General features: G+C 41.8%; 1 protein-coding gene across 1 annotated transcript; it reads right to left on the reverse strand.

Moving 5' to 3' along the window:
* Positions 1-358: 358 nt before the first annotated feature.
* Positions 359-1,192, reverse strand: LOC145413255 (uncharacterized). Its single transcript, XM_080282984.1, has one exon. It carries the CDS (start codon positions 1,190-1,192, stop codon positions 359-361), a length of 834 nt encoding a protein of 277 aa, XP_080139110.1.
* Between the last annotated feature and the right edge of the window lie 10,169 nt (positions 1,193-11,361).

Here is an 11,361-nt window from a genome sequence, read left to right on the forward strand (position 1 = left end):
GTGGCAGAAGTTGGAATTTCCACGAGTGCGACGGTGCCAATTTGACCACCAATTATCGGATTATCACTCTGTCTCCCTACCTACCCCCATCCCACCTGTTTCTCTCTCCCTCTCTCTCTCTCTCTCTCTCTCTCTCTCTCTCTCTCTCTGTATATATATATATATATATATATATATATATATACAGTATATATATATATATATATATATATATATATATTGTATATATTTATTATTTATTTTCAACTTTTTTTCCACACCACCTATGAGGTAAAAGTTTAGGCGCGTTTTATTTTTAAGAGGTTTCCCCTGTGGGCCTAATCCTCTCTCTGATCTTTAATCATAATCATCTTCGTCATCAGAACTTTCTGTTATATTGACGACGAATGACTACGAAATGTTCAGCTGCTATGTCTTGTTGTGCATCTTCATCTTGTACTTGTTTGGCATGTCGCACTACTTCCATCCAACTTTGTGGTGTGATAAGACTCAGAGCCTCTTTGACAAGAACTTTAAGGTTAGCCATTTTAAAGGTGTTCTTCTTGGCTATATGAGTCTTCACCTGAGCCCAAATGAGCTCAATCAGGTTATATTGACAGTGGTATGGTGGTAATCTCAAAACCCAATGCCCTGCTTCTTCCGCAATCTTGTCGATTACGTAGGTTGTGGTGATATCCAATTTCTTGGCAAGCTCATGCAGCTCTGCTTTAGATAAGTTATCTTGGGGCTGCACTCCCTTCTTTATCAGCCAGTCCCACAAGTCCGATTTTCTCCATGATGAAGTAGGAATTTTTTCAAGCTTGACAGAATGATAGGAAGCGTTATCCATCACGATTACCGAGTTTGGTGAAATGTTTGGAAGCAACTGATTCCTGAACCATTCCTCAAAAAGTGTTGAGTTCATCTGGTTATGATAATCCCCGTCGTTTTTGGCTTGGAACACTAACTCGGCGTTGTCTACAAAGCCATTTTTCGTTCCAGCATGAAGAATGATCAGACGACTTCCTTTTCCTGTTGGCTGTCGTACTCCAGTGGCTTGTGGTGATGTGGTGTCTGTCCAACATTTTCCAACCGTGTAATTTTGGTTCACCCAAGTCTCGTCCAGATACACGATATTATGGGAGGACTGTCTTACTTGCTTTATTTCTCGCAAAAACTTTGTGCGAGCAGCCACAACATCATTCCTCTCCATAAGGAATTTGCGGCCATTAACCTTGGCATATTTGAGCCAATCTCCTGCAGAATCTTGTAAGGGGAGGTTATGCCGCCACTGAAGGATATTTTTGCCTTAAGGTCTTCTTGAATTCTTTGCAGAGTTGGGATTTCATGCCTTTCATAAAATCCCAAGACTATTCTTCTTATTGCACATTTATCAAAATCGTCAAGACTCGTAACAGGTGCAGCACATTTCCTCTTCCGTGGTGATAAAAACAAGGCCGTTCTGGTGACGTCAGTGTCCGTTTCAAGCAAATTCGTTGAACTGTTTTCTCGGAAACGTTGGTGGTTTTCGCAGTGCGAGCAGATGCTTTTGAAGGCGGGATTATAAATCCATTACAAGCCTTTTCTTCTGAGAAATACTTGTTAACGTTGTATAACAACTCCTTTTCCCTGCTATGCAGCACTCTCGAGCGGGAGCGGGTGGGAGTTGTGGGAGCTTCCATCCTGGGTGGTGGCTAGACAGGGAGTGACCCCGGGTCCATCGCCGACCTCGGCGTGGCAACATGGGAAGAAAGTGCTGCCACGTGTCATAGAATTCATTCAAATCGTTGTTATAATTCTAAAAAGTGACACTCAATGTACTATATAGCTTCCTTTACTATATACAGAATATAAAAAACAATTTCAAATAGCACATAGATGGGAAATAAGAGAGAGAGAGGCATGTACTACGGTTGATTTGGCGGCATTGCTAGAGGTGATTCACCAGGTGGGCCCCACCCTGAAAGGACTTCTTGCGGTGAAAGGACTATAGTAGATATAACTTTTCAAACTGCATGTGCATTACAAAGAGTCAAGTGACTCCTGCATTCAATAATCTGGATAATCCTCAAGATAGCTGCATACTGTTGGTCTTATTTACATATAAGGTGGCGTTGATGGTCTGACAACAGATGTCTTTTGCATAACTTTTCAAATTGCACGTGCATTATCAGGCGTCAAGTGATTCCATCATTCAGTGGTCTGGGTAATTCTCAAAATAAGCTGCATACAGTTGATAGTATTATTTACTTATAAGGTGGCTCTGATGGTCTGTCAGCAGGTGTCTTTTACTGCCTGATCATTAGCCCTGAGGAGTCCAGTTTTCAAAGAATCAAGTCTTTTCCTCTTTGCTGAGGTGGAGGAGAATTTCCAAGGTTTTTGTGCTTACATATAAGGAAATTGACGAAGTGCAAGATGAAAGAACGTCTGAAAGAATGGCTCAGTCTCAGTGTTGAAATTACATAGATAATGGGTGTGTGATTTGCTCATGGTTGTTTAATGTAGACGAGGTTGTGAGAGGTCAAAGAATGGGGGAAATTGGAGTGAGTGAAGATGGTGAAGGATGATAAAAACGAAATATTTCAAATATTACCTCCACAGCCGATGCTGTACTGATTGCAGTGAACAAGAACTTCGACTACTAAATCCGAATTGTGGATGTAGAAAAATGAAATTCATGGCTGATGATATAAAAGATGAGTCAGAATGTGATGCCCTATTAAATGTAGAAAAATTTGGTACTGTGACAGAAAACAGTGTCATGAAAACGAAGCACCATATGGAGTCTTCAGAGAAAGTCTTTGGAATATAAAGATCAGAAAACCACACAGAGACTTGAAGATGTATGAAACTGTATTATTAAACTGTCCGAGTGTGAGACATTGTTGTATGAGCATGAAATCTTCAGTATGACGCTGGCAACTGAGGTTTTTGAGGAATACATTGTTCGTTATATTGCCGACTACGGATATTGACTAAGAAGTCCGTTCCCTTGGGCTCAGTAACCATTCTACGTTTCAAGCACTTTCACACGTCACCTTTTCGACACAAGTACCCTGCGTCCCTAATGACTACAAGCTAGAACTGTTTCATTCAGGAATGGTATGATGATATAAATTTGGGTGTTTTAATGCTGGTGGGTCTTGTACAAGACCAGTCAAAACTGTTTCAATGAAACTCAGATAATCAAACTGTTCTCTGCCTTAGTTTTGGATCAGTCTTACACCCGTGAGGACTACAGTACTCTGCCTTACGAGTATTCTAGTTTTGGAGAAGATAGTTAATGATATCCTAATCAGTTGTGGAAAAGCAAAATGATTTGATCCATAGGGTAGAAAAATGTTCACGTAGATGGTCAAACGAAATCAAACAACAGATATTACTAGAATTGGGAAAAGTGTTCATTACTTTGATGGTAGGAGATAATAAAATGGTGTGATGTGGACAGTGAATGACTGACAAAAAAAAAAATAATGGACAATGCAGACGAACAAAAAATGGCGCACGAGAACTGAATTAATGCAATATATATATATATATATATATATATATATATATATATATATATATATATATATATATATATATATATATACTGAAGGTAGTGCAATCAGTGACATCCGCAGCAGGGCCCGCTAGCTGAGCTGGATTACCCCTGCCACATCATAATAGATCCATCCTATTACCCGCATCTGACCTGATCAGCTGATCAGACAAATGCAAGAGAATATCCCCTCAGGGCTGCGTCATCATTTATTCATTCACAATTTCTCTCCTTTCATTTCTCTCATGCACAGCCACTCTTCCATGCTCAACAGACATCCCTCTCGCATCCAACACTCTCTTCACACTGTCTATCTATCTATCTATCTATTGCCAGACGCCTCAATCCCGTTTGGGGTGGCCACAAACAAATCGCCTCCAAGTTGCCCTGTCCCCCGCCATTTCACTGCCCTGCTCCCAACTCACACCCCCCTCTCTCATATACCTCTCCACCCCATCCCTCCATCTCATCCTCGGCCTCCCCCTCCCTCTTCCCCCCTCCACCTCACTCACATACATTCTCTTCGTCAGTCTTTCACCCTCCATCCTCTCCACATGGCCAAACCACCTTAGTGTGTTCCTCATAACGCTTCCTATCACATCCATATCAACACCACAACGCTCCTTTATATCCTCATTCGTCAGTCTGTCTCTCCACGTGACTCCACAGGCTCCTCTTAAATAACTAATTTCCACTGCTCTCACTCTTGACTTGTGTCCTTCCAACAATGTCCAAGCTTCACTTCCGTACGTTAGAGTTGGTATCACAATGCTGTCATGTAGTAACTTTTTCACTTCCATGCTCACTTCCCTGTTTCTTATCACTGCTTTCAAAGAACCAGCAACCTTTCTTCCCTGCTGTACCCTTTAAAGCACTTCACCCTCCAAACCTCCATCCTTACTCATCACACTACCCAAGTACTTAAACGTACTCACATTTTCCAATTCCTCACCATCCAACCTCGCTGTACATTCACTAACTTCACCTCTCTCAAAGACCATCACTTTACTCTTCCCTACATTCACCTTTAGGTTCCGTTTCTTACACACTCTCTCAAACTCATCCATCAAGCCTTGCAGCTCCCCTTCGTCTTCACTCAACAACACAGTATCATCTGCAAACAACAGTACAGGGAGTTTCCAAACACTATCCTCTCTCACCAGGGCCACTCCAACATCCACTACCCTACCTTGTACCTCTTTTATTACACTGTCCATCCATTCTATTTGTGGTCTTTGGTCTTCCTCTCAGCCTTACACCTCTCACATCAGACTTAGTTCTCTTTTTCACCAATCACTTATTACCCATTCTCTCCATATGCCCAAACCATTGCAACACCCTCTGCTCAACTCGATCAGCCATCTCCCGAACAACTCTAGTTCTCCATCGCACTTCATCATATCTCGCTCAATCCATACGCGTCACTCCACACATACTCATCAGACACTTCATCTCCATTACATTCAAACTTTTCCTCTCTGCTACACCCTATTCCATGTTTTAGCCCCATATACTGCAGTCAGTACCACAACACCCTCATACAGCCTTCTCTACATCCATTCTAAGCGAGCGACATCTAATCACTTTTTTCATTCCTCCCAGCACCTTTCCTACTCATTCATTTTAAACTTCACTTCTGCATCTATTCTTCCATCCACAGCAACATGTGACCCTAAATTCTTAAAACACTCTACCTCCTCAAGCAACTCACCATTTAAAACTATATTCATCCTCCTACCATCTACCATCCTCGTACACTTCATCGCTTTACTCTTATTCTTATTTACTTTCAATTTCCTTCTTTCACACACCCTTCCAAACTCCTCTATCAACTGTCTCAGTCTCTTCTCTGAATCAGCCACCAGTGCAATATCATCTGCAAACAGCAACTGCTTCAGATTCCACTCTCTGCCATCATCATTCAACAGACTCAGACCTCCACTTAACACTCTTGCATTCATCTCCCTTACAACACCGTCCATATAAATATTAAACAACCAAGGCAACAACACACATCCTTGCCACAGACCCACTCTCAGGGAAACCAGTCACTCACAGTATTACCCACTCTTACACACGCTCTACTACTTGCATATAAACTTTTCACTCCTTTTAGTAACCTACCATTAAGTCCATACAATCGTAAAACAGACCACAAAGCCTCCTTATTAATTCTATCATAGGCTTTCTCTAAATCCATGAACGCTCAAAACACATCCCTACCTTTCGCTAAATACTTTTCACACACCTGTATCACAGCAAAACACCTGATCCACGCATCTCCTCCCTCTCCTAAAGCCACACTGCTCATCACCAATTACTCTCTCTGTACCCTTTCTAAGTCTCTTAATTAACATTCAGCCATGCTCCCTACCTACAACACTCAACAGACTTATACCCCTAAAGTTAGTACATTCATACTTATCATCCTTACCTTTATAAAATGGGACCACACAAGCACTTGCCCAGTCAACTGGCATCATACCTTTAACAAAGCACACATTCAACAATCTTACTAACCAGTTAACAATAGTCGCTCCACCACCTTTCAGGCATTCCACAGCACACCCATCCATACCTGCAGCTCTGCCAGTTTTCATCTACTTTACTGCCTCCTTCACTTCCTCCTTCGTGATTAAAGAATCTTTCAACTCTCCCAACACATCTATTCCTTGCATCCTTCCATCCGCCACAGTCTCAGCCTCCCTTTCCTCCTCTACATTTAACAATCTTTCAAAATACTCCGCCCATCTCTTCTTTACTGTATCCATCTCAGTTAACACCCTTCCATCCTCTGCTTTTACTCGCTTTTCCTTCCCAGACTCTCCCTTTCGCACACTTTTCACCTCCTGCCAAAACATTTTCTTATTCTGTTGAAAATTTTCAGTCAACTGCCTACCCTACCTTGCATCTGCTGCCACTTTAGCATCATGCACAGCCCGTCTCGCACTTTTCCTCTTTTCCTTATATCTCTCATATGACACTTAATCCTTCCTCTGAAGCCACTTTTCGTATGCACGTCTCTTCTCAGCCACAGCCATACTTATTTCCTCGCACCACCATTCGCTTCCATTTCTTACATCACCACCCACTCGTCTCACACCGCACACCTCTTCCGCATGCACCACAGCACTCTTAAAGAACTGCCGTTCCTCCTCCACACTGCCATTTTCCTGATCTACCACTGCGTTTCACTCATCTTTCAATTTCTCCTGATACTTTATCATTTTCTCTCTTTTATCCAACTCACTCAATGTCAAAACCTCCCTGCCACACCTAACTTTCCTAGCTCTCACCCATCTCTTACTCTTAACTTTCCTTAAACCAGGTAGTGGTCAGACATACCTCCACCTTCCCCTCTCAAAACTCTCACATCCAACACTCTTCCTATTACATTCCTGGACACAACCACAGAGTCCATCAATGCACTATCAACAACACTTCCACCCTCCTGTCTCACCCATATATACCTATAAATATCTTTCTTCTCAAACAAGGTATTTCCAATCACCATCTCTAGCTCAACGCACATCCCTATCATTCGTTCCCCATTTTCATTTCTTCCAGACACACCATGCATACCAACTACACCTTCAACTGCTACATTTCCCACTCTAGCATTCAGATCTCCCATCATTACCACATTCACTTTCGCCCAAAACCTCTGCAGACACTCATCAACATCATTCCAGAAAGACTTCCTCTCTTCTTCATCCCTTTCACTACCAGGTCCATATGCACTCACAAACACACCCAACTCACGTTCAAAATTCGCTTTCATCCACATCAGTCTCGATGACACCTCCTTCCATTCAATCACACACTGCTGTATTTCCGGACTCTCTAACAAGGCCACACTTTCTCTTGCCCTTCCTCAATCAACACCTGACAACCTTCCATTCACACTTACAAACTTAGACTCACCTTTCTCTTTCATCTTCGTTTCACCCAGAGCTAACACATCCAACTTCCTTCTCACAAACATTCTCCCAATCTCCTCCCTTTTAGCCTCAATTGTATTACATCCATACACATTCATAGACCCAATCTTCAGGGTACGGGGATAACTCAATCCCCCATCCCTTTCTCTGGCCTGTCTCTTTTTAGGAACTACAAAAAACAGAGGGGTTCCCTAGTCCCCTCACACCGCCCCTTTTAGTCGCCTTTTATGACACGCAGGGAATACGGTGGCAGTATTCTTCCTAAAACAACCTGGCCGCAGAGTAGTAGTACCACCCCATTGTGCGGCCAGATTGTGTCCTTCCCGTCACAGGGGGACACAAAATATATATATATATATATATATATATATATATATATATATATATATATATATATATATATACCGTAAAGGGTGGTCCTTATCATTAAAGGGGCAAATTAATTCTGGAATATTTTGTTTGCTGGGAGTGTATGTTGTGAGTTTAGGTATAAATTCTTGCGACACCAAATTTTAGCCAAATTGGATGATATTTACTGGTGCCGTATCTGACTCAATGTTTGAGGGTAATAAGCAATATTATTGTTGTGATAATCATTTTTGTTATTTGAAAAAAGTGTTTGACTTACTTCATTTGAGGCTACATTCTTGTAATTCCTGATCTTTTTTTTATTTTTTTTCAGGGATCTGCCGTTTCAATTATTTTTAAGCACTTGTTTACCATGACTGAAGTTAAATTGTCAACGTCGGTGATGAAAAGCAGGAGCAAAACCAAGATTTGGTCAGTTGGCCAACCAAGTGAAAGACTACTTGGAAGTAAGTTACCATCTTGTGGAGAAATGTTAGTGTGACTTTTCTACCTGATGCGAACAGAGACACGAACACTGAGGGATTCAGCATGTGTCATGTCTGAGGAACTAGGAGGATCATGGAAGACAGCTTGCATTCCTGCATCTGAGCCATGGGATCGTTTCCTCAAAATCGAATCTCTCTATAAAGAATTGAGAAAGTTGGAGAAGAGTAAGAACCAGAATACAGAAAGAGAGGAGAAGAAGAGAATGAACTTCCAAGAGCAGATGAAAGATCTCTTTCACACTGCACACATGAATGCCTTCGACCTCATCAAAAATCGTGAGGATAAGGAGTGTCTTGTGGCTCAGAGGGAAAAAAGGAGGCGAGGCTCTACCTTGGGTATTGATGTCAGACTCCACCGGAAAGAACGAAGACAGAGAGACAACAGACTGAGCAGGAGAGAAGAGAGCGTGAGGAGTGTTATCAAGCAGTAAGAGAGGCAATAGTGCAGCTGAAGGGAAGCCCAACTAGTGAAGACGAAACAGGTGACGATTCTACAGTCATAGCAGGTCCTTCCTTTTCGGCCGCAGCTCCTTCTCTGAACCGCCAACGAGCACGAAGAACAGTTGTCACTTCAGTTGCTGCCGCTTGAGAGCGGACCAAGACTTGAGACCATGCTGCAGTCCATCTGCATTCTGCGACCATTTCTGCCTGTGGACAAGATCCAGCAATGTATACTATCAAAAGGCAAAATATCCGCCGAAATCTAATCAAGAGGTGGAGGAAATCTGCAGAATGACTGAAGAAATCATTCCATCCTACTGTGCCACTTGTAGTGACTGGGATGGAAAACTAATTCCCGATGTAACAGGAGCAAATATCACTGAACACCTTCCAATTCTCGTCTCAGGTTACGTAGTTTCAAAGTTTTTGAGCGTACCAAGTTTGGAATCAGGGACAGGAAAGGCCATGGCCAGTGTCATCACTGAAAACTTTGAATGACTGCAGTATATCTGAGCGTGTGGTAGGAATGGCATTCGACACCACTGCCAGCAATACCGGATTGTGGGCAGAGGCGTATACCCTAATTCAACAAGAGTTGCACAAGGATCTCCACCACCTGGATTCTCGGCATCACATTTTTGAGATGCTTCTTCCAAATGCCTTCACCATTTGGCCTGGACCGTCCTCTGGTCCCGAATTCACATATTCAAGCAGTTCAAAGCCAAATGGAAAACTATTGACACAACACGCTTTCAGACCTTGAATGACAATGGGGAAATGTCAGTAATTGATAGCGAACAATGTGATGAGCTCATAGCATTTTGTATGAAACAGTTCCAAGAAAGCCAACCCCGAGATAATTATCGAAAACTGCTAAAACTGTCGATTGTTATCTTGGGTGGTGTACCGCCCCTTGGAACACGGTTTCAGCACACTGTTGCTTGCGACCAGATGGATGGCTAAAGTTATATACATCATCAATGTCTGTCTTTTCCATCATCAGACAAGCATCACACTGAAGCAAGGCCGAGGATTGAAGCAATTTGCTGTGTACATCATGAAGCAATACCTGAGATCATAGTTCATGGCATCAAAAGCAGATCTAGCTCCAGCAAACGATCGGAGGGTTCTCCAGGAATTGTCACTTTATCCTGATAAGGACATCTCACAAGTCTGCTTGAAAGCATTCGGTCCTCACTTGTGGTATTTGTCAGAACAATTAGTTGGATTGGCCTTTCCATATCCAACTGTTGACTCTAAAGAGAAACGAAAATGGTGATGGCTCTTAACAAAGAAGGAAGCAAAGATCAACTAAACTAAAATAGCAACAGTTGAACTTGAGGCGACAGCACTGAATCAGAAAACAGTTCCAAGTTTTGTGACCAGTAACACCAAGAAGATCTTCACACTGCTTGATCTTCCTCATTCATTCCTAGAATTCGATCCATCCACATGGCAAAGTCGTGAGAATTACGAGGAAGCAGAACGCATCATTCAGTGGCTACAGGTAACAAATGGCTTTGCTGAGAGATGAGAGAAAAAGAGGTAGCACTGATTCAATAGTTTTATCCAGTCTTGACCAGGAACGAAGATCAACGGCAGTTTCTTCTCTAGGTCGTTCAGCAATACAGGCAAGTGTATCCAAATGCGAAGAAGGCTATAGCTGGCAGCAATTACAAGCTATAAAACTAGGCAGAAATGAGTGGGAGTTAGTTTCTATGATACCCCCCACGTCCCAGTCAGGGGTTAATAATCAGCAGACAGGGGGGACCTAGGTAATCCAGTGGCTTAACAATATGCCATAATAGTGTAACTCTGAACAAGATGCAACACCAGTTAAAATTATCTAACAAGCATGAAGATTTGCCTACACCATTTTTTGAAAAAAAAAGAACGAAGTCCTGTAGCAGATGAAGCAAAGTTTTCAAGTTCAAAATTAAGGACCACCATATATATATATATATATATATATATATATATATATTGTTACATAGCCTATGATTTCATCATCCTTTGTGTAATTTTAACGCTCAGTATGCTGCATGTTTGATCACGAGCGTGTTCTGCCTCAGTTCCCCCCTTCTACCGTTATAGTAGAGTAAGTCGTCATTTCTGGAGTTCAGAGCAGGATTTTCAGCTCTTTGTCCCCATGGCTTCATTTGCGCGTCCTTCTTACAAGTTGTATCAAGCTCTGCTGGCCCCTATATAATGAGCTCAGTCTCTGCATCATTGCCACTTAGATCTGCTCCTCATTTTGTTCACATCTCTGTCCTCCCCTGTACAGTTATTATTATTGTGAGTGCTCAAGAAATCTCCAAACATCTAGCAGCTGTGTGTAATTTGAGTATAAGTGTTGTTGCATTTTTTTTTTTTTTTCTTGTACTGTGTAGCATAAGGTTCGTTCTTGGGCCTAGTGAGGTTTTGTGAGTAATGTTGGGTTTTATGTCAGTCATTTTTGATAATAGTTTGTATCTGTAATAATTTATATTGCATTAACTGAGCATTACCAGGTGTATTTTCATTTTATCAGGGCTGACTTAGATAAATTTACTTATGCTAATTTCGTGTTAATAGAGGCTATTGCAGTTAACCATATATTTAA

This window comes from Coenobita brevimanus, chromosome 95, assembly GCF_032717465.1.
Source record: "Coenobita brevimanus isolate Jiangsu-jjx chromosome 95, ASM3271746v2, whole genome shotgun sequence".
NCBI lineage: Eukaryota > Metazoa > Arthropoda > Malacostraca > Decapoda > Coenobitidae > Coenobita > Coenobita brevimanus.